Source organism: Dermacentor variabilis, chromosome 8, assembly GCF_050947875.1.
Source record: "Dermacentor variabilis isolate Ectoservices chromosome 8, ASM5094787v1, whole genome shotgun sequence".
NCBI classification, from domain to species: domain Eukaryota; kingdom Metazoa; phylum Arthropoda; class Arachnida; order Ixodida; family Ixodidae; genus Dermacentor; species Dermacentor variabilis.
Genome location: NC_134575.1, coordinates 60,107,138 through 60,135,112, shown reverse-complemented (window position 1 = coordinate 60,135,112; position 27,975 = coordinate 60,107,138). Strand labels below are relative to the sequence as shown.

Here is a 27,975-nt window from a genome sequence, read left to right as displayed (position 1 = left end):
ATAATTCGTGCGTGTTCCCTCCAAATGAATGGGGTGTATTTTACGAACCACAGTAACATGTTTGCTAGGAACAGCGGACTACATGGTGGACTATAAACGGTGCTATTCAACAGCGACACTTGCTTTCGGCGATGTTCCGCGAACCATCTGTCGCCTAGGCAACGGGTTGTTTACAACTTGGAGATAGGCTGTACCAGGAAGATTTTGCTGTCGTTTACGAGCCCGAGGTTTCTTGATCCGATCGGTATCAGCTATGCCAAAAGAAGAAGGCCAGGCATCGACAAAGGTAAGGGCACGCCGTTTAGTTCCTTAGCAGCATGGTTCGCGAGAGACCCGTTAGCCCTTTGCAGTACACTCGCATTAGTTCACTTGCGCGAATGCGTGATAGTCACAGAAGTATGAATAAATTTTCGGAATTTTGTTTAAAAATGATAATGACTTATGCGAAATACGATCTTAGGCACTGCTATCAGGGGTTTCATGTATGAAGCGTGCATGTAGTTTTTTATAATCTAATAATTTTTTTAATCGCCTTTGGCATATGCATATGTAGCAAAATTCAACTTTTTTAGCTGCGATACTCTGAGAGGCGGCCATAATTACAATGAGAAGTAGAAATAAATACTCTACTATAATTACCGAAAGTTAGGTGATTCATTTTTAAACTAATTACTTTACGGCAGATATCGCAATTAACGAATTGTAGCTGTGAGTTCGCAATTGAGTCACATCCACTTGGAATGAATTCTGAGAATTGTACCATTTTCTAGAAATAAACGTCAGAGTGTGCGACGAAATGCACTGGTGTTCCATTTATTGTTGAGCTTCAACGTATAAAAAGGCATTTTGTTAAAAAAGTAAGTGGAACAACGATGCGTTTTTTGACCTCAAGTTCGAGGGCGCTTATGTCAAAACTGGTGCTATATATATATTGTTTCAAAATTCGTTCCAAGTGGATGTGCCTTATTGTGAACTCACTAGCTTCCATTCGTAAATTGCAATACGTGCGCTAAAGCAAGGTGATTAGTGAAGTTTTGGTAATTGGTCGAGAATGCGTCATGATTTCTCATGCAGTGGTGTCGAACTCTTATCCAGGTGAATTAGTAGATTTGTGTTGCACAGAGTGTTCTTTTTTTTTTTTTTGACTGTACAGTTTTTTAAATACAAAACAGCTATAAGGACGGCGAACTTTTTGCTGAAAAGTTCCTGGGTGAGGCAGGCATACTTTGGCGTGAGCTTGAAAAAAACTAGCAACAAAAATTCATGAATTAACTTTCTCATATATTGTTTCCTTGGGAGCAGTTGTTTGAGTGGCAGACTTGGAGGCAGTCGCATCTTCATACACGTCCATCTTATTTAAAATTTTGAAAATTGCACCTAATTTGCGGTATTCATCATCGAATTTCGTAGCTCAATCGAGGCAGTATCGGTACCGAGTGCGACCTACTGCTACTTCTGACGGCATGAAGTATGAATGATGGCATGTGGTGGCAAATCCTGACGCGGCATACAGCCGCCGATGTTTGCCAGGCGTATCAGTAGCTGCCACCGTTGGCCGAGATGTTCAGTTTCAAACTTTGTGTCGCGGTTTTTTTTTTTTTTTGTCTCGCGACGCGTGGTGTTCTCGCCTGATACGATAGCGGGTCAGCATTTTGTCTGTCCTCCCAGTGCGCTTGTTTACGTTATTGCCCGGATTCACCGATTTAAATTTGGTGATGAATGTCTCGAATTAGGTGCGATTTTCAATATTTAAAGAAATGAGGGTGCGTTAAAATGTGACTGCCTCCACACTTCCCATTCAAACAACCGATCCCATGCACTAATAAAATATTAATTAATTAATGTTAATGAGTGCTCTGAAGCTAACGTTATTAGCGGAAAGTATGCGGGTCTCGCCTAGGAACACCGCTGCGCTGACGTCACGTTCACTGCACATAACTTTCTTATAAAAAAATCTTTATGCATGGTCTAAAGAAAACAGCCTGTGTGTATATGCCACGGGCTACTAAAAAAGAACGAGTATACAGGAAGCGTGCTTACGTTTAGTTATCACCAAATGCTCTTGTAAAACTGTTGTCTGCTTTTAGCTTGCAAGTAAGAAAATGAAAGACTTCAGCGTTAGGTTTTCCGTGTGAGCCATAATTTGGTTATTGTAGTGCTCTTCAATCTTACGAAAATGCTGCCAAAGGAGGTATTTTTGCCGCCCTCGGCCGCACGCTAATTAATCAGTTTTCCGTTATAAATTTAGCGGGCCATTTTTATCCTTGGATATTTGTTCGAGTTCACTGGAACTGTGAATTATCTGTTTGCGCGTTAGTGCGACTTGGCGGTACATCGGCTACGACGAAAACAAAAAGAAAGCTGCCGGAATTGCTGAGTAATACAGATAAAGGTAGACACAATTGTTCATCAGTTCCATAATAATAAAATCACTGTAATCACTAGTAGTCGGCGGTGCAATTTCGCAACAAATAATCGCTGTGCGGAATAAAGGGACTATTTTATTGCCTAGGAGATTCTTACTTTCTTACAGCTTAGTCTCCTTCGCACATTTTTAATGTGTCCGTAATGAAACTTTTTCTTTAGAATTTACTCCTGACAAGATAGAGTAGACACATTTTATAATTATAAATTCGTGTATCTCGTTCCTCATAAGAGAAAAATAAAATGTTTGAAACCCTGATGTTCCGAAATCAATCGTAGAAGCTTAAGAAGACTTTTTCGTCACTAACAAGCGCGACGTTGCGTGGAGGGTCTGATGTAAACTGGTTTGGTGAGGTAGGAAGAGGCGTCGGTTACACCTTGCCCTAGTACCTCGCCTGTAGGATCATCATCATCATCATCATCATCATCATCATCATAACCATCATCATCATGATCAGCCTGGTTACGCCCACTGCAGGGCAAAGGCCTTTCCCATACTTCTAAGATAATGCTATAAAAATGTTTATAATGTGAAACAGTTAGATTATTCATATGAATACTTTCGCGTGTTTCAGGCCATGTTTAGAAAAACCCCGCCGCTTATTTAGGTTTTCTTGCTCCGAAAGGAGCTATCCGCTTATTGGCCCGGATTCACCTGGTCACCCTGGTCACTGCTTATGCTAGACTTTTGTCACATGATGTTGATAGTGAAGATATATAATGGATCGAATTTTAATAACCTCATTTGCTGAAAAAGTGCGCCATAATAATAACGGGTCTCCAACGCGAAGGCCGAACTGCTGGCACAGTGAGTGCAATGTAGGCATGTGTCACGAACGCTAACTCAAGTTACAGACACCACGTAGGGGTCTTATATCGGACCTTTCATGCGTTCACGCGAGCTACACCTCCCTCGATCGCTTCGGTTCCCGAAATAGGCGTATAAATGCTTGATTTCAAGCTTTTTATGTGCTATTAAAGATTCGAAAGTTTGTGTTCACTTTCTTTCTTTCTTTCTTTCTTTCTTTCTTTCTTTCTTTCTTTCTTTCTTTCTTTCTTTCTTTCTTTCTTGCTTGCTTGCTTGCTTTCGGCCTTCGCAATCGGTAAGACGTTTATCCAGAGATTGACACCATTACCTTGCAACGTCTTGTTTCGTCGCCCCTGACGTTTGCGCTTCGTCGCATAGCACACTTGTCTTGCAGAAAAGTCTGCTTGTAGTTTTAGACTTTCCTTGCGCGATTCATTACTTGCATTGGTGTCTCTCTTGCTTTTGAGCATAACACAAAGATACGCACGGTGCAACACAAAGCACTTGCGGTTCAAGTTGCACCAGTCGTCGAATTATTCGGCCAGGAAAACTACCCGCGACAGGTGTCTAAAGTAGTTGCTAAAGAGAACTTATTCCAACATAGGCACTATAGCTTACAAGAGGTAAATTATTTGCAACATCGGCACAGCAAATCAGTTTCGCGAAAAAGAAAGCGCGAGATAGAGGAAGCATCGTGAAAGGAAAGTTTTCATCCACCCGACAGTCGTACGAATCTACAAAGAGACAGAGGGAGAAATAACTTTATTTTACGCACGATTCATTGTGAGACATTGTAATAGACTAACTTTAGATAGATGAATGCAACATTTCATCGTGCCGGAAATCCAGTGAGGCTGAATAGCGAGCGCCATCTTGAATCCACGTGGTTGAAGTCAGCATGCCGGTCACTGCGAAGGCTAACTAACTGTCTAAGCAAGAACTCCTGGATAGGTGGTGCACGTCGGGTGTCTTGTACCATGGACATCATACAGCTGGTGCGGGTGGCACGTAGACCGGGTGTGCGCCGTTGACACGTAAGCACCAACATTTGCATCTACACAATCGGACACCGAACAAACACAGCTGAAATTTGCTAACACCTTCATAGAACGAAGTATATGCAACATACTCGCAAAGATTGTGCGACAGTATGCCTTAAAACGCAACTAAAGAGAGACACTGAATAATTTCTAACTATTGAAGTAATTAAAAAAATTACTTTAGTTAATTTCGCAGTGATAGGTTGGTTATTAGAAGAGAAATGATGGTAAAAGTTCAGTCTTTTTTTTTATTTCGCGCCGGGGCGCCAGGGCTGTTACGTCAGTGCTACGACACGGATTTCAAGGTGTCTTTTTTGTACTGTTAAACCTCGATATGACGAAGTAGGCAAAAATCGGCAATTTGTTCCGTTATATCGAAATTTCGCTGTATTGAAATTCGACCTTTTGTGCATATAAGTACAGTCGCCGGTCGAATTTTCTTACGCGGGAAGGGGCCGCAGAATTTTCCGAATTGTCGGGCAATCGAGAAAAAAACAACACATTTGAATGAGAAAACAATCCATTTTGATGAATTTGGGAGTCGGCGACGAATGATACGGTATCATGCCACTTCGATGATATCTTCACGTAGGCGATACGTAGGCGGTACGAATTAAGCGGAGTGCACGCTTTCGCGTGCACTCCTCCCCATGGGGCTGATAGCGTCGCCCGCACTGGGACGAAGCTATCACGAAAAGCGCCGGCAGCGGGGAGTGAACGCTCCGTCTGCCTCTCACTCCACCGTATCGCCGAAACTCGAGATTAGGCAACCTTCAATACTGAATGCGCGGGAAGGCAGCTTACATGATGCCAGGCCCTTCTCGGCACGGCCACTCTTCGCACTTGATTTGAAAATTGTAACAGCGCTAACACATGCATCCGCAAAGGAACAAGGACGAGACACAAGCGCTCTTCGCACACGTGGCAGATTACCTCTAAGGAAGGGTGCGCGGCTGCGTATGCGCTCAGCTGCGCTTACAGCCATGCGCAGCCACGACCGAGACGCGCGCTTTTCGAACCCAAAACCGGAGGTAAGGGTGTATAGAAGGAGTGTGAGGAGGTGCGAGGGGAACGAGTAGTGAAGGAGGCTGCGGAGGAGTGTGAGGATGCTAGAGTGGCGTCGGGGGCGTGCAGGAAAGCAGCTGCGCTCGACGCTGGATGGACGCGGCGTCTCAAGCGGCAGATGGCGCGCATTTGGCACGGATCGGCGATGCCGGCTTTCGAGTCACTCGCCATAACACGAGACACTTCCCGGATGTGTCGCCCGCTTGCACTTCCTGTGTCCTTCAGGAGGTTTATACAAAGTATCGTCGTCGCTGTGCTAGGCCACGCTATGCTAGGCCGAGTTTACGAATGAAGCATAATCGCAAAAGGATTTTGTAAGGCTGTCAAGCTCTGTTCAGACTTTCTTCTCGTAGTGTCCCTTCGATCTTCTGAACGAAAAGAAAAAGAAATGTTTATTTAAATTTTATTCGTCCCGGAAGAGTGCAGAATAATTAAGATATAGTCCGAGAACGGTAGGGCAGACTCGTACACGTTACAGGAAAGAAGTAACCGATTGCAATTACTTCAATCAAAAATGGAACTGATTACAGTCACCAATTACTGCCCCACGAAAGTAGCTGAATAATTACTAAAACTTAATCGATTACTCTCACGTTACTTTAACTTTTAGTGATATTGCACGAGTACAACAAAACGAGCTGGCCTGGCTCTATCAGTGCGTCATTGCAGCGCTTCACGCATTGTTTAACTTCGCTAATCGTTGCTTTCTTTTTTTTTCCAAATTTTTGTCGACCCTTCCACGTGTCATCCGCTTGTGTAACAACCTTCCAGATATCCTGGTTGCTGAAGCCAAGAAAAAAAAAAAACAACTCCGTCACTACCTAAACAAGCGCCTTTCCTACATTAATTAACTTCTTGTCTGCGTTTTTCCTCTTCGTGTCTTTTTGCACTGAGCATTCCCAACTTTACGTACGCTTGATTTTTCACTGTATAATCATTAACAAATTGTTCTTATGATTTGTATAGTTGTATGCTGTCTATACCATGTAGTATTTTGAAGCTCCACATACCCAATCATTGGGCCCGGAAGGCATTTGAAATAAATAAATAAATAAATAAATAAATAAATAAATAAATAAATAAATAAATAAATAAATCTTCCTTTCCTTTCTTGTAAGGACACCAGCAGCGAATGTGTAAACTAACTCGATGTGCGCGCTGGAAGGAATGATGGTGCTGTAGCGTATGAACACCTTGCGCAAGAGTTCCTGTCTGCTCAGGGTCACGATCGATGCTCGCGTCTGGGTCTTTCATGAAGCGTAGCGTTTCATTGTTGTCGCAGCTCGGAGAAGACGCTCATGCCAGGGAAAAACTAAGAAAAATAAGATATCCGTGGGTGACTTGCCGGCAACAACTGCGGATTGGCCATCGGTGTAGGGTCATAGCCACTCCGGTTCAATTCGTCGGCCAACATCGGCTGGAGCGTTTGCCTGCTCCCTCTATACGCGCTCGGCCAATTGGACTTAAGACCGAGGGTTTATAAGCGACCCCAACAGAAGTTCACGTTCCTCGAAAAAGGTGGCTAAATCTGCCGTGTAATTAAAGATATAATTGTTCACCATTCGGCTCTCAAAATGCTGGTTGTGTTACAATCGCAAAATAAAAGTGTATGTGAGTCAGGTATCATGCAGACAGACAGGAAGAGGTGCGGTTAACGGACAGAAAAAGCTTGTCTGTGGGAGAGGAATCATAAACTGCGCTCAGAGGTGCAACTCTTACGCATGCTCCTATGGATGCCGCTTAAGAGCGCCTCCAGGAGAGGTGTGCGAAATTCGGGTTGGCCCATCGAAACAGGCGCATCCTCGAGGCTGCCGCGTAGGAGAAACGCAGGTGTCCTGCTTTAGTTCCCACCAAATTCAACTGCTAAAATGCGGCGTCTCCTGTCAAAGCTTGTTCCGCTAATAAAGTAACTGGCTACGTGTAACAGGATTACAGTGACTATTACCGAGTAAAATAAAAGTAAACTTGAAATCAAAAACAAATACAAGAAATCTAACTGATTAAAGTAATTAATTACACGTCATTCGTTACGTACAAGTCTGCAGCACTGTGATCAACACTGTTATCAGTACTGGTATCTATCTTAACTCATCAAACTCTATCTTCGTCAAATCCTTCGTTGGAGGTCGATTATTAGAAAAGGAAATGAATGTAAAAGTACCATTGATTGAGCTTCGAGACAGAACACCCGGCTGTTACGTCAGTGCGACGTCAGAGATCTCAAAGTATAGATATATTTTTTTCTTATTTAAGCCATTGTGGTTCAATAAGACTTTTTCCAAACTTGCCAAGTTCAGTATTTGACTCCTTTATATTACGATGTAAACCATCTTCGCCGATTAAGACTTAACTATAGGCCCGAGGAGAGGCCGTCAAAATCCATGACGTCACGATGGCTTGGTGCGGGCACTTGAAGGCGTCGTCGCGACCCGTCTTTCACTGTCGCGTACTTTTTTTTTTTTGCTTTAGCGTGTCTCGTTTCAATGCAAAGGTGACATTCTTGGTATTGCAGAACCGCAATTTACTAATATATGCCGACGTATGTTTTCTCTTAGATTCTTAGAATTTGAGGTGGCTCCTTGAAGGGGCACCTCGAATCAGCATTGCATAGGTTGCCATTTGCACCAGCACACAAAAGGCGTTCTCGCAGGGCCAGGCGGGCGGGGGCAAGCCGGGCCTGCTGGCGTCCATGCTGAACCCGTTCCGGAAGCAGGCCAAGCCGCAGGCCGTACCGGGACTGATGGCGGCGGCGTCCGAGGAAGGAGCCACGCATCGGCATGTGGATGACGAGGACGAGGACGACGATGAGGATGACGCCGAGGACGAAGACGAGGACGAACACGTGATCGCCGTAGAAGGGTGCCGATTGGTCTTTTTTTTTTTAATTTGACACCGATCTGACTCTTAATGGTGTACCTATAGAGCTGCCAATACGTCGGATTGTCTCTGAGCATGCATATTTTTTTCTTTGTTTCTTTCTTGGCCTTTGTTGGTGCCACAAATTTTCAGCGCACTCATAGAACTGCTTACACTGCGATGGAAAGCTTCATTCTCTGATCCCGCCGTCTGCCGTCTTAATTTTACTGTCTTTCCTACTTCTTCTTCTTCCTTCGTTCCTTCCTTCGTTGCTTTAGCCAATTTTAATTTAGTTATCTTGTCTGTTTCCGGTTAGATGTTGCCGTTTCGTTCTTAGTTTCGTATACGGTCTAAATGATCACTCCGCGGCCTCCCCCCCCCCCCCCCCCATAAACACACGATTTTTGGCCTATGCCCTGCAGTGGGCATCACCATCATCGCACAAGCCGCCCTTCGGCACTGGAGGCCGCCGGAAAACTTGCACATGTGGCAGCGGTCAACGACGTCATTTTGTGCGTGCGCGTGTGTGCGGCGGAGAAACATTCCAGGAGCTACCACTACACCAGCGAAAGGGAGAGTTCGCAGAGGCCTCGAGGGATATTGGTCGACCGTTCGGGAGCCGTCCCGAAACGAGAAGAAAACTCAGTATCGGTGAAGAAGTTGCGGGCGACATCAGGCAACGTCGTTCGAATTCCGCGAGGGTCGGAAACTGTTTGTCGACGGCCTTGGGACAGTGGACTATGTCACAGCGTCTGCGACGCCCCGGGGGCTTTCGGCAACCGCCCGAGGGCTAATCTCCTAGCAAATGCACAACCATCTCTTCTACGAGGGGTACTACGAGAGTGGCCGTGAACGGCAGACGCGAGGATGATTTGAAAGAGACGAGACGTTTCTGGCTCGCTCTCTACATTTATTTGCCTAGTTACCCATTCTTGCAAATAAATGTAACACGTTTCCTGCTACTTATCCCTGACATAACCATGTCGCTGATTCAATGCTCTCCTCGGAGATGAAAACAACGAACACCACTCGTGTGACAAACGTGATCATCATCTACGAATATAGTGCTTCATAAGGTTCGAAGAAATCATGTTTGATCAGCCAGTTTTCTCTACAACTGTAGTTTGCAGTTCTCTAACTCTTTCGTCAAAACCCTGTCGTCTGTTTTCGTCGTTCGAACATAAGCTCCTCCTTTCTATTTCTCATTCTCACCACAATAACTTGCAAGTGCCTCATCCCGGCTGTTGTTTTGTTTAATGCTCTCATCTTAGATTAATCTTGTTTTGAGCGGTGTGCCCTGAAACTTTGCTGTTCTCCCATTTCGCAGTCTTGGGTGATGCCCGTTGTCCACTTTTGTTTGGCTGCTTATGTTTTTCATACCTGCTCGTATTTTTTGTTGTGCCATTTAACATGCTCTTATATTTCGTATCTGCACTTTCTCAACGTTTTTTTTTAAAGTATTGTAAGTGGACCCATTGCGCAAGTATACGAGACTCAAAGGCAAAAAACCAGAACAAAAAGACAAGTCGAGGACAGGAAGGCAGACATGGACGAATACTAATTTCGATTTGCTACTTTCATTGTCTTGTTCTCGCGGTTTAAGTCTAGCGATTATGGAATGCCAACCATTGCTCTCAAAATTCTTGCTTAGTCCCTTTATAGTCTTGTACTTTGGTGCCGCTCGATGCAGCATTTACTATGTTAGATATATTAGCACTGCGAATTACTAAAAATAAACTTCGAACCATTCAATGTGCATGTGTTGGTGGAACCTGTACAGTACAGTCAAATTTAGTGCTTCGTAACCGGTTATAAAGCTCGGTTTCCATACTAAAGCCTCGGCCAATGATTTCTAATCAATATATAGCTCTACCTAATGGGTCACATCAAGCGATTTCTTTGATATGATGTTGATGATACATTCGTTTAAGTTACGTTAGTTTCGACGCTTTTAAGCGTTCTCGTATTGATACATATAACACCACGCGGCGCAGGTCCTATGACCCGACCGAGTTCGACTCCCTGGCGGTCTCGGTCGAGGTCAAGGAGCTCTTCGGATTCATCACCAGGTAAGCGGTTGCGCGGAACTACGACCAACGCGATGAGCGTACTGCAGAGAACAGGTGAACGGTGGGATGTGGCCTAACGAAGTGTCTGCGGCGGATACCGGGGGATAGCAAGGAGGAGTACGCTTCGAAAGAGAGACGGGACGGTTCGTGGACAGCTTAACTCATAAGGGTGACGTGGTACGGAAGCAGCTCAAGATAATGGGAGAAGGTGGGCGAAGACGTTGTATTCAGTAGAAGAGGGTACAACCTAGCTGCCCTCTCGGTGGCTACCACCTGGGGAGGACGGAAAGAGGCAAGGGGGGTACTTGGAGGGGAGTGTTGTAATTGCCGATAAGAGTGCCTTCTCATTGGTGTATAAATGGCCGATCGTCGAATAAAGATTCGTCTAAAAGACAGCGCGCTGCGTGCACGTGACGTGTGTCTCGGTGTGTCCTGTCGCTGCGCGCTGCAAGTGATACGGAGGGAGGAGGGAAGAGAAAAGTAGAAGGCACGGAGGTTAACCAGAATAACGTCCGGTTGGCTACCCTACACCGGGGGAATGGGAAAGGGGAGAACAAAGATCACAGGGAGAGAGAGGAGGGAAGGAAAGAAGGAAATTGCGGCGAGTTCACTGACGCGTGAGGTCTTACAGAAATTGCATTAAAAGTCACAGATGGTCGCACAAACCCGTCGTCCTTAAGAAACACAAAAGCGCCTTCACCGCTTTATGGGCCGACGGGCGATGGGGGCGGTGTTCCAGCAGCACTTGCACAGAAAGTGGCCGATTGTCCAGTTTTTGAAAAGCTTTGACAAGTTCTTGTCTCTCTGGGGCATATCTTGGACAGTGGCACAGCAGGTGGTCAATGTTTTCTTCGGTGCCAAAGACCTCGCACGCTGCGAGGTCTGTGATACGGGGTGCGGAGTGTGCCGATGATTCTTACGAAACGCAGCTTGCGGAGAACCGACTCGGGAAATGTTCCGCGCAGTAAGAAAAGAAGGAAGCGAAAAGTGGCGGTAACTGGCGGCGGCTGCAGTCGTGACGAAAGAAGAACGTCACCATGTGGGTGCTGGTAGAGGCAGCAGGAGAGTGCTGCAGGGAGCGTAGCTCGCCTCCTCTCATCATCGCTTTCGACATTTCATTTGCTTCATCTCGGCTACTGCTAAACTCTTCTAAAAACTATTTCGTTATAACTGTCCCAGGTTGACCCTTTACACCTCCTAGTATACAACCAAGATTTCCGTACTCCTTTCTTTTTCCCAGTACAGGGCAACCAACTGAAGATATCCTCTGGTTAACCGCTCCATGCCTTAGCATTTATCTCTCTCTCTCTCTCCAATGAGGTAAAACAACGGGCCCTTTATCGCTCGTTTGTCCTTGTAAGCAGAACCGTCATTTCTATCCATTTTGCATGAATGGCATATACGTCGCATGGCATGGGTAGCATATGCATGTGTTATGGCAACTTTTCACTTCGGGAAACGACCCCCCCCCCCCCCCCCCGCATAGACCTGTTAAATGTTCCCAGGAGCTTATTCGCTTAGTATTCCTTTCCAGCCGCGATCTCCTTTTTTTTAACTCGATCCTGCGCTAGAATAACTAGGCTGTCCCGAAATATGTCCAATGATTCCGTTTGTGCACCGAAACATTTTTTTCTGCACCTACGCAGACTGCTTTCTTGTAGAACATTGCTTTGCTTTGATTTTCCTTCTACGGTGGCACATACCCACTGCGGGTCATTGGCCAATATTTGGTTGGCATTAGTAAATTGTTGTTAATAATAAAATTCGTAAAATTTTCAAACGGAAATGAATAAATGTAACGTATGTAGAATTTAAAAAAATTCCCTGAAACAGCTATAAGTTCATCCCATCGCTGAGCAAACATCCCTGTGGTAGTCTTCAAGAGAAGAGGCTCCTAGAGAAAGAATATTAAGAGTGGAAAAATTTAAACCAAGCTGGTCTGAACGTTGATTTCAAAATGATTTTCCTTCAAAAAAAAAACGGTGGCAGAATGAGAAAACTCACAGCTATTTTCTTCGCCTCACTCTGCTGCTTTCAGGTGGGACAGATTTTTTTCCCCTTTTGCGGGACTCTAAAAAATGAGGCGCTTGGCAAACCTAGTAGAAAGCAGAGTAAGCAGGCGCTTCCAAAGCTGCTTACCCTGTGTGTTTAAAATCTCCGTAGAAATTAGGAGCCGTAGTGTACGATCCGGCGCTAAAAGAATCTGTAAGAATTAAAGGAGTGCTGGCGGTAGTAACTGCTTGTCCCACGTTGAACTCCGTTTCCGAGGCTTCTCGTCTTCCTTGATGTCCTATGCGAGCCCTCTGAAAAATGGAGTAAACTATTGCACATTTATTCCCCTGCAGAGGGAGTTTCTAGCGCTACCTGTTATAAAGTCAAGCGATAGACTGACCCGGTAGATTTGTTGAAATGCGCTGCTGGGACACACGCTGGTTAGCTCTATGGCTCAATATGAGGCTCTATGACTCTATGAGGCGTGTGGGTGCAGCGACGTATACGGACACGTTGAAGTTCTCTTGGCAGCGTCGTGTTCGACCGATAAACGCTCTCTGCGATGTAGGACGCACGGAGATAGAAAAGTTCGTGATATGAAAGGCAGAGAGTTTAGCCCCTGGCCCATAGAATTCCGTGGTAGCTCAACGATCGCAGCATCAGAGTTCCATTTGGTAATTTTTGTGGGAAACCGCATGCGCAGAGATCACTCTGGTCTCATAGCCGAGCGCATAAGCAGCCCACGCGCCACGTGTTGGAGGTTCCGTGATCTGCTGCGGGCGCCAAGGGGGTACTCGCTAGGTTGGTGGCTTGAAGCGCCCTGTATTCCCTCTCCTCCAGTGTTGGAGGTCACGCGGTTTACGGGGTTACGGAGGCTGCGGCACAGTTCAGCCGCTGGTAATTCCTCGATGAATAGAATAAAAAAGTCTCGGATTACGAGCGTGTGACTGCCGTGCTTTATTTGTAGTGATAAGCGCTCGCGCATGGAAACGCACGAGCTCTACAGAGCAGGACTGGTTGTGGCCGCGACGCAGTTTGCCAATGATTATCTTTCTGAGAGCAGCATTCCGGGCAAGTTGGTAATCCATTACTTAAATTATATTGCGCGACAAAAAAACGATACGGATGTGAGAGTAGACGACACACCAAGCGCTTGGTATGTCGTCTTTTATCACGTCTGTGTCGTTTTTTTTTTGTCGCGAAATATCATTTAAGTAATGGATTATCTTTCATTTCATAGTTTACAGATAACTTGTTATTGGGACAATACAAGCGCTCGAAACATTAAGCTGACACGCGCAACAATAAACGAAGCACGCGTAAAAAAACGAACGCGTGCGGAAAGACGAATAAGCGAAAACCCGAACCTCCACGAAGAACCCAGTTTCGCAGTGAGCTGGAAATAGTAGACATTCTGGGAGCGATATGGGGGGCAAAGTTACCAATGTGTGGCGAATTACCTGCGTTGGGAAAAAAACTATTACGTATATTTGGATAATTTCAAGCTTGCTCGGACCGATTTCGGGGCTTCGCAGAACCGTCACGAGAGAGGAACTAGGTTTGTAAGACAGAAAGGTCCTTCGAATAGAGTGCACACCTTCGGTAACGTGCTGACGAAATTAGAATTCTGTAGGGCAGTTTAGGAAGTCACCAATATACAAATATTTTACTACAACACTGGACGCGCAAAGGAACCAACTAAAGAGTGTAATGGCTTGATAGTTTTGGCGGAATAAACTGCATTTTATCCCCCCCCCCTTTATGAGTAATTATATGCAGCAGGTGTGGTGGAAGCGTTCTGACAGCGTACCGAGTGTATGGCCCACTGCCGCCTGCACCGTATCTCGCCCGCGGCGTGTACGCACGCGCGTCGGCGCAGGTACACGCCCCAGACGGTCGAGCTGGACCAGGAGCTGCGGCCGTTCGTTCCCGAGCTGATACCGGCCGTGGGCGACATCGACGCCTTCCTCAAGGTGCCCCGGCCCGACGGGCGCGCGGACAGCGTCCAGCTGGGCCTGCGGGTGCTGGACGAACCGAGCGCGCAGCAGTCGGAACCGTCCATCTTGGCGCTCAGGCTGCGCGCGCTGTCCAGGGACGCGCGACTCGCGGCGGCCAGCAAGGCCGTGAGTGAACCGCGCATGCGCGGGACTTGAATTCGCCCCCCCCCCCCCCCCGGGTACGGGGCCATACGTGAGCGCTGCGTTTCATTCATATACAAGCCAACGCTGCGAAGAGAGTCTTCTATCGTATACCTCGCGTTCGCGACCAGCAAGTGGTGCGTCACGTTTGAAAGACATATGGGTGCGCGTCGTGTAATGTGATGTGACATTGTCTAGAAGTTCAATAGACCGATTTGTCCGTAATCTAAAAAGAAAGGACGCTGGCCTATGCCGCAATGAAGCCCAGCATGGTCATGCCGTACCCTAAGTCTGTGCGCATATAGGAAAAACATTCTATCTAGCGGTTTCCGGAACCTATAGCAGATGCAGACGCTGGCACAGTCCGCAGCCAGCCACTCGATCACTCTACAGGATTGCGATTCATACTGTACTACATAATGTCTCTGCGGCCTGCCTCGTTTCTTTTGTATATATTGCAATCGGGATGACGCGTCAGGGAAAGCTCCTCTGAAGCGGCACGACGATCTGCTTCAGCGCCGCCAATGAAAGACGACACGTCATCATGGCACGCGCCAGAACACGGCAGGTTATAACGGTCTAGTTTTTTTACCGTGGTGGTGTATGCGTGTGAATCGTGGAGCTTGTGTAAGTGTGAAAGAAACTTGATTGAGAAATGAACATGTCTTTTGCAGAGGGGACACGTCAAAGAAGAATGCGGACTGTAATTAAACACTCCGTCGTCGTCCGTCTTCTTATTAGTGGCTCCTTTCTGCGAACAACATTGTCATCTCTGAAGATCGCCAACCAGCCAAATCCCACGTTTTTTTTTTGGAAACTTGGTTCGTTCGAGCGCTCGTGCTTGCTCAGTGTCATGATAATTCTATGAGGGCCAAACGAACAAATTTTCCTATCTTAAGTGAGCATACCCCTAATGTTGCTTTGACCGAAGGTTATGAAACTAAAACTCTCTTGTCATGTCATGCGTGGCTACCGGTCCAGTGAAGCGTCAATTAATGTTCGCTATAGGGAAATTCGAAGACAAAACAAAACAGGCTCATCAGCGCCTGAGATTGTTTCACGGGATTCTTCAGGCTACAAAGAGGCGGCTCATCGAGATTAAATAACCGGTCTATATTTAAGCAGGTCTCATTGGCGTTCATATGTTCGTGGTGTCAATAAGAGTCGAAAGATATTCGATGCTATGGCATGTAATGAGGCGGAGGGAACTTATGTTAGGTGTGATGTGCCGCAAAAGTCTGGTAAACCAATTAAAATTTAGGGCCGTTAAATATTTCTAAATACACGTATTGTCACTGTTATATGTGTTATGAGAATGGCGCTTAGAATGAACATAGTCGAAGCTCGCAAGAAATACGGGAGCGATAGGGACAGGCACGGAGACGTGCTACCTTCCGACTTCATCGAGCGGAACAGCATGACTGTACACGCGAAAACTGGATCGTAGCTGGCGTTACATAAGATGCACACTCGCGCGTTGTGCAGGTCGTGAAGAGCGTAGAAAAGCCGGAGGAGCAGCCCCGCGAGATCGAGTTGTGGCTCCAGAGCGTCCAGGAACTGCACCGCGCCAGACCACCACCCACCGTGCACTACACCAGGTCGGTTTCCTTGTAGTTTTCCAGCACTTGAGCAAAATTTACCGAAGTGGGACCGAAAACAGGACCGAGTCTCATCGTGCCTGTCTGTTTGGTATGAACAGATGTCTGTGCTCGGTGATAGCCTGGCACGAGGCAACCAGCTCGTCAATTCTACACAGACTGGTGTGCAGTGGTATGAGCACAGCAGTTACAAGGTGTCGAACCAAAAAGCTGTCGGGTCGGGTTTGCGTTCTGGTTCAGCTTTCTACGCATTTTCTGGTACGGTTCAGGTTCAGTTACTGAGTAAAAATATAATGGTTCGAACCGGTTTCAACGGGCTCGTACGGGCTCATAACGGTTAGAAATAAGGAGATGTAAAATTTTTAGCAAGTTTTTTTTGCATAGTTGGAAGACGTATTCAAGGAATTCGACTGGGAGGGATTAGGAGTGAGAATCAATGGCGAATATCTCGGCAACCCTTCTGTTTACAGATGACATTGTCCTTTTCAGCGACGCTGAAGATGACATGTAAAAAGGATTCAGGACCTTAACCGAGAAAGTGTATGAGTAGGATTGAATATTAATATGCTGAAGGGGAGAAAGGTAATGTTCAGTAGCCCGGCAAGAGAAGGATTTATGATCGCCAGTCATCCTGTATAGGTGCGGAAGTACGTTTATCTAGATCAATTGCTTGCAGAGAACCCTGATCATGAGGAGGAAATTTACGGACAGAGAGAGAGAGAGAGAGAAATAAACTTCATTGTTTGACCAGGCTTCTTCGACATAAGCACGAAGGTGGGTGACCTCCTCAGTCCACGTAGCTATGGCTCGCTGCCGCCGCCCGAGCCCTGTTCACCTACCATAGCTGGTTTTCAGGGTCTTGCGTCATCAGCAGAGCCTCCGACTGGTCTTCCCATTCTTATTCTGGTTCCAGTTCTTTCTGCTCGTTATCGCCTGGTGATGGTGTGACGGCGGTACGTCTGGGTTATTGCTGCACCTCAGCACCGTGTGGCGCAGGGTGTTGAGCGTGTCCGGCGGGTACAACTTGCAATCCCGCCCGTAGGTCAGACAGAAAGGGAAAATCAGACATCCACCTGTTCGTAGCAATTGCTACAAAGGAAACCCATACGGGTTCCTCGAAAGAAAAGCCTCATAGTTGAAGAAAAATTCGTCCTGGTCCGGGACTCGAACCCGGGACCACCGCCTTTCCGGGGCAGCCGCTCTACCATCTGAGCGAACCAGGCGGCTAGCAGAAGGCAGGGCGAAGTCGAATTTGTCGACAACACGAAGCAAAGGCAAGAGTTTTGACGTAGTAGTTCTGCGGAAACCCGCAAGGTGGAGAGAAGTAATGAATAAAGGTCCCCCGGATACATGGCGTGAAGCAGTATTCCATGCAGGTAGGTTCCAGCCTGGAGTATTCTCTAGGTCGCCGCTTGTTGTCTACTCATCCTCTCATGTGCGGGCGGGTAGCGACTCCTCTGCTTCCTTTAGTGCGCGAAGATCTCCGAGTACTTCCTGGATATCCGTTCATCCTCTTCGTGACAGGCATTGGTCCATATTCTCTGGGTGTCGGAGATGGCTCGACGTTCATGGTCCCGAGCCGCGTGGCTCCCCGCCGGACATTCGTGTCCCGTCGTCCCGAAGATGTTTGCTTCTTCTTTCTCGGTGTTTCTTAAGACCTGAAGTGCTGCCTTTCCGATCCTTCCAGTCATATACCTTTTGCACGCTTCTTGCGAGTCCGTCATCGCAATAACAGGGGTATTCTTGCACGTTGCGATGACCAGGGCTATGCCCCGCTCTTTCGCTGTGCTTGCATCCTTGGCAGGTATGGAAGTGCCTGTAAGTTCTTCGTCCTTCTCGTCGACCACACTGACTGCAAATCGCTCGTCTGCTCTGTACGCCGCTGCGTTCGTGTATCCCACGTTTTCTTCTTTGTTGCTTGCGTGTTGGAGTGTTTGCTTGATCGCTTGTATTCTCGCCTGTCTCTTTCCCTTCTCGTACTCGGAATGCTTGTTTCTCGGTATGGTACTTAGGTGCAGCTTGTCTCCCGTCTCGTGTGGGATACGCTGTGGTAGGTGTATCTCATCCTCGACTTTGTAGCCCAGATCTTGGAACAGGGCCATTCCCTTCTTTGTCTGCTCTGGTATCTCCAGCTGGTTGACGTGCGCTTGCACGATCCCTGTGGACGTGGAGGGAGACTTAATCCCCGTAATCCCCGTCCTTGGGCCCGTGATCCCTAGGCCACGCCGGTGCACTCGAGTTGGAAACCTTTGGGCGACGTTTTCGCGTGTCCCCATAGTATGTGGGATGCGTTTAAATCACCCGCTACCATCGCCTTATCCATGGTATCCGTTAAACCTTTTGTTGCCGAGAGAACTTGGGGTAGGTCCTCCCTTTTGCTTTTGGGTGGGCTGCACACGTTTGTGATTATTGTGTGTTCCTTACTTCGTTTCTATGGCATCATCACACTGATAACTACGGAATTATAGTAACTCCCTCAATTGCTGGTCGGAGCCAAGCCGCCCAAAATGCAGGGATAATACCACCCTCAGAGATCCCCAAAATTCGAAGGTCGCCACGCTGGTGAGCAAGTCGATAAACGCGCAATTATTAACCCTTCCAGAAATTTAACTCAAACAACATTTCATCGTCCTCTGTAAAAATGAACTCTCTATCACCAGAAATGAATGCGAGCATTTTGTTCAAATCTTTACTGATCTTGAACTGTGTTCGGGTAATACAAGCAAAACCGGGTTTCACCGTAAGCCCTTGTTATTTTTCACGGCAAAGCACACAGTGACAAAAACACGAACGTGATTGGTTACTGCTTGTTGGCGTCCTCGTGCGACTGCAATTGCACGGAAACGACAACTGACGAACATGCACGACAACATTGAGTATACAGAAATTCAGCAGCAATAGAGCGGAGCTAATTCAGTTTATAAGGACTGAAGATTTGACGGATCGCAAGCTGAAGTCTACAAGGCCGGATAAGCTTCTCCTAATTTGACGGGGATAGCCACGGATGTACCAGTAGGCTTAATCACGCTGTGCTTGCGCTGTCCTACAAAGAAACCACTTTAAAGAAAATGGGGACGCGAGTAAATATTCACTTCGTTCCTTAACAAGTCACAGTATTCTTTGGCCGTACAAATATTCATAATATGAGAATTTGTTTTTTTTTTTCATCGGCATTATTTTGCGAATGCCTCTTACGTACGTATCTTTGTAGCACCTTACGCAAAAGCCTTAGTGTGGCTTCTCCTGTATGCGCAGAAACATGCCTGACGTGGAATCGCTGATGCAAGAGTGGCCACCTGACTTCGAAGAGATGCTCGCCGAGGTGAGGCACACATATACAAATAAAACGCCACTGCTTTGTCACATGCTGAGGAAGTTAAAGACAACAATCAATAACATCCAACGTGTTGCACGGATTATTCTGCACCGAGATGCATGACGGTCGCACGCCTGCGCATGGGTGGTCGCATATCTGAGGCCTCACTAATGGACACCTGGGAGAGGAGGTAGAGCTCATTCTTTTTGAGAAAATATTTAGCCGGAGTACATTTGGTCGCAGGCTACTCATCAACAGATTGAACGAAGAAAAATGAAGGCCCCAGGAAAAGACGTACAGAAGAATTACGAAAAAGAAACAAACAGAAAAGGTCCTGATTTTTGCGATCGTGACAGGAGTATACGTGTTCCACGTCATCAAATCATGCTTTTAGTGATGAAATTATAAACTTGATGGCTCAAAAAGGAACAAAGCAAAACTAAGACATTCTGGATCAGTGGAGAATTAAGGATCTTATTAAATGGAAGTATGACGAGGACTTGAATTCAGGGCTAACTAGCGCTGTTTTAATGACCAATACGCAACTGGGCACATCCTAGCGTTGGCGGGTCAAGCCCATGTAGCACAAATAACGTGGCAATCCTGCACAAGCGGTGTTTGTACAGGCCTGGTGATTTGTCAGTAAGTGGCCGTATCATTAGCCCAGACCTCGAAATGTCACCAGTCTTAACGCCACCCGTTCACTGAGAGTGCTCTGAAACGTGTTCTTGCGACGAAGGAACAGCAGCACAGTAGTGAGAACAATCAAAAGGACATTTATTGCGCCTTTATATACCAATCTAGACAGCGGAATTACTACGAAGAGAACATGTGCCGATGAGCGCTGACGAATCGAGGAAGTCCTACTCACCGCGACAGCATATCGAGCGAACACGTTCAACCCCATGCTGGACACCAACGCCTAATCGTTTGCGTGTGCAGTGACGGTAACGGTGGTGCGTGTTCATCCGGGTGCCCCACTCCAGTATCTTGGCTTATATCTGCCTCCAGTCTAAGCGCCTCAAGCCAAAGAGCCAGAGGCTACTCCCTTTGGCGCCCGAGTAACCCCGCCGTAAGGTGGCGTTAGCAGCGCAACATTCGCCATCTGCCGTGCTATTCTGCAACTACACCGACCGAGCTACGCGGCGAAGCAGGATTACAGGAGACGCGAGAACCATGCGGGGAAGACAACGTAAGGGGGCACAAGAGAGTCGAGCCTCCCAACAGAGTCCAATGCATGTTGACGCCCGAAGCTAATTGTTCAGCATGGTAGGTCAAATTACAGAGAAAAATCCGATTTAGTTGAGACAGAGACTTCGTTTCGTAATGAGATGAACGCGGCCGGAGGCACAACTTACAATTGCCTTGCTGCTTAAAATTTAAGGAATAAGATGAAAGAACCCTACTGGGGGGGAGGGGGAGGGAGGGAGTGTTGCTTCCAGTTGGAGGCGCTCGGTAGAGCACTCTTAAGCTTTTCACTGCCTTGTGATAAGCGAAAATACGGTATGTTCCATCTGTAGGTGGTCTTTTTCCTATATTATGTTCCTCTCCGCGTCTGTCCTCCACCCCCCCCCCCCCTCAAAGTAACGAAATTGCAATGCAAAATTAAACGGCCCCTCAAATATTAACAAAACTGGTCGAAATTAAGCCTTGTTTGCTCGCAGCAAGATCTCATAATTTCTCCCAGGCAGTGTTCTAGTGTAAGAAATTTAAAGAGCATTCACTAAACTGCTTCGAGTGGCCAGTCGGGAGGCAATGTTGCGTTCGCGGGCTTCTTTCACACTCGCGAAAAAAAGGACTTTTATTCAGAACGCACTGAACAACAGACAGCTGTTTCAGGAGCTTTTCAAGTTGCTGCACAATTTTCCCATTAACACTATTAACATAAATATACTAATTGAGAAGTAGATTAATTAATTAAGACTAGGTAAGTAATTAGGTGGCATGTAAAAACTAATCTGAACATCTCCAAGCGACGGAAAACAACATTACCTTGGTTCTGTCCAGCTACGTAGCATTTGCATATTTTTAATGTTTGGCTCAAGTGAAACGCACTGTACGACCAATAGGCTTATATCTACAGCCAGCTATACCACCGGATAGGCTGGTTAATGACCCTGTTGCCAACGTAATTACGCAATGAAAGAACAACCGCTACCTGAACATTCTTACTGCCTCATGCATACGTCTTTATGCGCCGAATTCCTTTAAAGAAGCGAATAGCTTTCCGCTATTCGCACGTGTTGACAATCGACGTCGATGCTTTTCTGTACAATTCTTTCTCCTTTCTTTCTTTCTTTCTTTCTTTCTTTCTTTCTTTCTTTCTTTCTTTCTTTCTTTTTATATTGTTTTGTTGCTTGCGGCATTTCTGTGGCGGTTTGTCGCGCTCTGCTCTCAGGGGAATTCCCGTGTTGATCGCGTTACTGCGGGATGCTGACTGTGGCGCTCGCGGAGGCGACTGCTCAGACGTCACCTGTGCTGTACTGTACAAGTACTCTACTGTACTGTGGATCCACCGAGAAGGAACGGTGTCCTGGAGTTCGCTTTAATTTTCAGCAGCTTCTACGGTGTATATCGGAGTAATATACTGCAGACTCATTCGTCACCACGTGACCTGTCCACACCACGTTTTTTTTTTCGTTCTCAATGATAAAACCCAGAGAGGGAACTTTTAATACACTGGGGCTCCTTTCAGTTATTGCCAGTGAAGTTATCTACACTGTAACTTGCGACTGTGATTCCAGCCGATCCTGGCTCGAGCTAAGTGTGCGTGAGCTCCGGGCTTCTGATCAAAAATGGCCGCTGGCTGGACGTCCGAATAGTAGTAAACACCGGTGTTATTCAGTGTATCGACAGCATCGTCGAGGGCCATGACTTATCCCGTTAACCAACGTCTCAACAAGAAAAGTGAAGATTAAAACAAAGAAGGCAAGAAATGTGATCAGGTAAAGTCTGTCCTGAATGAGAATAAAAGTCCGTTTTACTTAACCCTTGAGACTGACACAAGCACAGGCGACAATGAACAATAAAAGCAGCCATTGTGACTCTAGAGCAAACTTTTCTACTGCTGCGCGAGTATTTTCATGGCTTGGGCTGCAAGCTCGCCTGACCTTCATCTTGTCAATTTCTTACCTTCTTCCTGTGAACAGGTGCAAGTGCCAACCGCCGAGCTGGAATGCTCCTTGGAGGAATACGCCACCATGGCCTGCCGTGAGTCTTCCAGTGATAGCTCGGGAGGACGCCGTATGTGTAGAGTTTATTCCACGTGCCTCAAGCCAAGCTTTAAGAAAAGCATACTTACCGTCCAAAGGAGCAGTGCTGCCAGTAATGTTCATGAAATCAGTGTTTTTTTCTTCTTTGATTTTGTTTGTGACAGCCAATGGCATCAAACGCAGTGCCATTTGCAGCAAACATTCGAACCTTTCGCGTTTTGCATATTTGTACTCTGCAGCAACAATAAGGTTAACTCTGTCGTTGCTCTGTGGTTGTGCCCATCCGGCCTCCGCTGATGATCACAGTTGATCACGACCGCTATTTTAACGTAAGCGTCGAAAATCCCGTGGTGATCGAATGATACGCAGTGCTGATGGACATCCCAGTGTACAAGGGCAAGTTGATCCAGTCGCTGCACGTCCTGTTCACCCTGTTCACCGCCTTCAAGAACTCGCAGGTAAGCGGCGCACATTTTAGGTTCAGCTTCAGTTCAAAATAAATACGCGGGATTGTTTCTCTAACTGGCCGAACTCTTAAAGACAAAGAGCATAAACATGTAAAATAAATAAAGAACCCGCAGCCGAGTTTTCCATTCGTTATCGCGCTAGCGTAAAAGTAGTGGTAACGCATTCCAGTCTGCTGGCTCGGCGATGCGATGCGAGCACTTGGAACCGGCCGACCTTGGCTCTGGTACGCTGTTTAAGCACGGTGGGGCCAAGCTTCCAGCCCTGATTCGAGCTCGATTTGCCCTTGTCTGGTTTATGTAAGCGAACCTTGTAAAGTATATATAAGCATGAGACTGCACTGAAGTACCAACGAAGGATGCATAGGTGCGTCAGCGGTATGGGAGATGGACAGGATGAAGACGGAGGCTGTGGCGGTAGTGAGAATGCAGTTTCGAAAGAGACGAAGGGTCGTCTCTCTCGATTCCACACAACCGGATCGATAGGTTTCTTCTGGCGTAAAGCAGAATTCCTATTTTGACCAACTGTAAGATTGTTTAAAATGCAACTAAATGTGTGTATTCGCAGTTCTAGTAAATTTTTTTTCGCTCCGCCCGTGTAGTAACCAGGCCGCCGAGGCAGGGGACCACACCCGCGACCTTGTCCACGGTAGCAGAGCGCCATAGCCGCAAATTCATCGTGGCGATTCGAGGTTTTCGACGTTGCTTGACCTGCGAGAAGGTTCACCACGCCGCAAATTGTTTCGACCAGAGTTGAAGGGCCCGCGTATAGCCGTACTGAAACTAAACGTAGGCCTACTTTTCCGTATTACCGCATAATTATAGTGAGTGTCTTAAAGGGACACTAAAGCGAAACAATAAATCAGTTTAGACTAATGAAGCATTGTTTGAGAACCCTTCAGGCAGTCATTTAAGAAAAATAGTTTGATTATTAGATGAGATAATGAAGGTCCAAGTATTAGTATTTGAATTTCGCGCCGAAACCCCAGCGCCGGTGCGTCAGCGTGACGTCAGGGATTCCAAAGCATGTTGTCGCATTCGGGCCACGTTGGCTGAGTAAAGGTTCCCGAAACTTGCCATGTTTAATATTTGGTTCCTTTAGAACACAATGTAGTCAATCTGTACCGCTATATATAATTAGTAGGCCCTAGAAGACGCCATCAAAATCCGAGACGTTACAGCCCCCAGGTGCGGGAACTTAAGTAGACGTCGCCATCCGTATTTCGTTCTTGAGCTTTTTTTGGCTTACCAAACGTCTTATCGTTGTAAGAGTGGTGTTTCTGGTGTTGTAGAACGGTAATTTACTGATGCAGAAGAAATCATTTTTTCACTTTAGTGTCCCTTTAAGCTTTGCCAATCGTGCCAAAGAGAAGTGACTGAATCACTCTGGCGATGAATGATCATACGCTCGCGTGTGTGAACACGACCGGAACATCATGGGTAATCCCACGGGGAATCCTTGTCACCTCTCTTGATGACATTGCAGAAATTTGACAAAGACATATAGACTGACGCTACAGGTTCGGGAGCCGTTACGCTTTCTCCGCATGCTTAGATATTTTCGTTTCTTTATTTCAATAAAAACTGTAATTTTGTTCACTTCTCCGCTGACAATAAATTGCATAGGGCAAGATTGGCGACGCCATCTGAGCTATGATGGCTCAGTCCTTCGCTGCACTTACGCCATTCAGGATTCGCATTACTTTGAAGTGTATGTGCATGAACTTGAACTTGGTTTGTCGCATTGCCTATTTCTTTTTTTTTGTGCTATTTACATACCTTCTCATTCAGATATCTTCCAAGTACAGCAAATCTTGCTGTGGTGTGACTGATGTATGCTACCCTTTTGTCATAATTTCTCTCTTGGCAATAATGTATTAGCTTGACCTTATTTCGCTCTCTATCAGCGGTATACACGAGACTACAAGAACCATACCATTTATGAATTAATTAATTGTTTGTTTTCACTCTTACATTTCCTTTCCTCATCGTTTCAGCCATGCCCACCTTTCGTCCTCATCTTTTCTGTAACACTTTTCACTCACACAGCATCTTGCTTGCGTAATGAGCCATTTGATTTCCGTGACATTTTCAAAATGCAGTTCGGCGTGTTGATTTTCTTTCTTTGTGTTTTCCTATACAGCATTTCGGTGCAATGGCCATGGACACAGGAGGTGGTGGGGCAGGCAAGGCAGCCGCCGAGGACGCTGACGCAGAAGGAGTCGACCGCCTTGTGCTGTGACGCAAATGTTCTTGCTGAACCGATCGGTGGCACCTTAGCCTCTTGAGAGGAAATGAAAGATTTGACGAATCGCGGGGTTGGTTTATGCTGACGGCTATTCGTGAAATTAACCAGCCCACTAAGACCTGCCGCATTTGTCATGTACACTTTTAATTCTTGGAGCAGGCAGGTTCCGCACTGTCCAACGATCATCGGGAAGCCGCTTCTCCCAGTGTCGCCCCTTCCGTTCCAATCCGCATTCACTACCTGTGAGGCGATTTTCACTATGACACGCATTCAATTGGTAGTTTCCTGAAACGGAAAGTCTATCCCTCTCGCACTTGAGAATGATGCTCTAAGGCTCACTATGAGAAAAAGTTCATGGCAGATGGTGGCGTGCGACCGCCGATCCCTTTAAATGAAATTACCTAGGAATTATTTCCGCTCCTTTACTGATAACAACGGTAGCTGCTTATGCGATGACTCCCCTAGTCATCTTTATGTCCGCCCGTGTCGCCAGTGTCCGTCACAGAAATAACAAAGTTCCATGCCGGGATTTTGTAAAGGAACAACTAAAATAAATAAAAGTCACATCGCCCGGCGAGGTTTCGAAATCCGGAACCACGAAGTAGCAGTGGAAGGTTCTTAGCTCCCAGCGACTTCGACGATGTTACAGGAAGGAATACTGTGACTTGCCTCTTCAGAGCTCGCAAAAGATCAGTTGCTGACGACACGTGTAGGTTGTAGTAGCTGTTCCGTAAACCAGCACCCTAGTGAAAGATCTTAAGTGACGCCATCGGTAAGAAGTGAAAGGAATAGTAAGGAACAAGCCGAAAAAAAGTGCGTCTCTCCACTTCTTCGCCATTAGGGAGCATAAGATACTCAGGAGAGAGAGAGACAGAGAGAGAGATTTGCATTTGTTTTCATCACGCCAAGACGACTGGGACAACCTTCGATGAATAAAGTTTTGCTCTTCTTCTGAATGAATGAAAATTTCTTGCGCGCATCGGCGAATGTGTACTGCAACAGACGCAGCTCGAAACAATGCCAGATTTACTGTGTATGACGGTATGCTGCAGCTATGGAGTCACTGCCCCACATTATTTTTTACATGTTTACTTTTCTCCTGCTATCCCCGAACCCCAGGGCGTACGTATATTTGTAATTACATACATGTGCCTTACTTGCACGCACCGCGGTTGCTTAGTGGCTACGGTGTTGGGATGCTGAGCACGTGGTCGCGGGATCGAATCGCGACCATGGCGGGCGCGTTTCGATGGGGGCGAAATGCGAAAACGCAAGTGTACTCAGATTTATGTGCACGTTAAAGAAGCCAAGGTGGTCACAATTTCCGGAGCCCTTCACTACGGCGCGCCTCATAATCAGAAAGTGGTTTTGTCGCGTAAAACCCCATAATTTAATCTTTTTAACTACTAAAAAATAAGAGTGAAGACTTTCTAATTCGCCGTCGCATATGAAAGTGTTTTTTTTTTCCGAGCATGAAAGAAGTTCGTAAATATACGCAAAATTGCCACGCAACAGGCCGCGCTAGACACTTTGCGTGTATTCGCGGGCTTCTTTCAGGCTCGGAAAAACACACTTATTTATTTATTTTTACCCTCAGGGCCGATGTATTACAGAGCGGAGTGGGTAGACAATAAGCATGGTGGACGATAACATAATAAAGCATTGTAAGGCGTGGTAACTCCTGATTACACAATGTTAGCCAAAGCATATTTAAATTGGGTGTTATCATAAATGGAAGCAATGCCAGAAGGAAGGCGACTCCAATCTTGTGAAGTACGAGGTGAAAAAGAGTAAAGAAAGTTTTTAGTATGACATGGCTCGTTACCAACCTTAAAGCGATGGTAAAAGCGGTCCGATATATAATGTGGCTGAACAATAAATTTATCACGGAGTGTCGGGTGATAGTAAAGCCTATCAAAAAAGTTCAAGCGAAAATTTATTCGACGAGATGCTAATGACGTAAGAGAGACAACCGATTTCATGGAAGTTACACTGACGGCGCGGTTATAAGAAGAACAGATGAAGCGAGACGAAGCGAGAGAACGATTCTGTACCATTTATACTGAAATAACGAAATTGTTATTGCTTGGATCCCAGACTGGAGTGACGTATTTTAATTTAGATCGAGTGAGAGTTTTATATAACAACTTTTATATATGAATGAGCTGCTGAAAAGTTACGGTGTAAGTTACCTAACATGCGATTAGCGTAGCACGTATTGAGCAACAGAAAGCTGTATCTGAAGTATTTCATGTTGCTCTGCAATTTTCTTATTGACACTTTTCATCTAAATAATTTATTTGATAAATTGATTAATGCATTAGGGCTAATTATGTAATTAGGCGGAGCGCAAAAGACAGTTTAAGTATGTCCAAGCGACGGCAAACAACATTACTTTGATTTGGTCAAGCTAAGTGGCATTTGCATATTTTTAAATGTTTGTGCATAATAGTTCACGCACCCTGCAGATAAACTGTGTGAGTGGCGAGTTAATGTTACAGTAAGTGAGAGAGGCTGAAAATTCGCCTATGAGCTGGTTATATGTTTAACACACTAAGGCATATTTATAAATAGTACATGGGGAACCATGGGCCCCGGAAAATTATTTTAATTTTAATTTATTTCTCGCCAACATTGGAAAGGCTGAAGTTGATACAATGACAACAGGCAACGAGTTCCCGCCAGATGTTCCTGACGTCGCACAGTAGCAAAAGTACAGCGCACATAAAAATGTACATTTGCCAC

General features: G+C 46.1%; 1 protein-coding gene across 1 annotated transcript; it reads left to right on the top strand.

The window, feature by feature from the left end:
- Positions 1 to 84: 84 nt before the first annotated feature.
- On the top strand, positions 85 to 26,186 carry IFT46 (intraflagellar transport 46). The gene is made up of 9 exons (XM_075702188.1): positions 85 to 286; positions 7,988 to 8,196; positions 10,188 to 10,262; positions 14,134 to 14,377; positions 15,878 to 15,990; positions 19,246 to 19,312; positions 22,456 to 22,516; positions 22,888 to 22,976; positions 25,126 to 26,186. The coding sequence occupies exons 1-9, from the start codon at positions 254 to 256 to the stop codon at positions 25,222 to 25,224; spliced, it is 990 nt and encodes a 329-aa protein (XP_075558303.1). The 5' UTR covers positions 85 to 253; the 3' UTR covers positions 25,225 to 26,186.
- Positions 26,187 to 27,975: the final 1,789 nt, after the last annotated feature.

Bases quoted from the DNA above. Each gene is read 5' to 3' on its own strand.
- IFT46 (XM_075702188.1), top strand. From the start codon at position 254: ATGCCAAAAGAAGAAGGCCAGGCATCGACAAAG. The intron at 8,197-10,187 runs GTGCCGATTGGT...CACGCGGCGCAG, and splicing joins CACGTGATCGCCGTAGAAGG to GTCCTATGACCCGACCGAGT. The intron at 19,313-22,455 runs GTGAGGCACACA...TCCTGTGAACAG, and splicing joins TCGAAGAGATGCTCGCCGAG to GTGCAAGTGCCAACCGCCGA.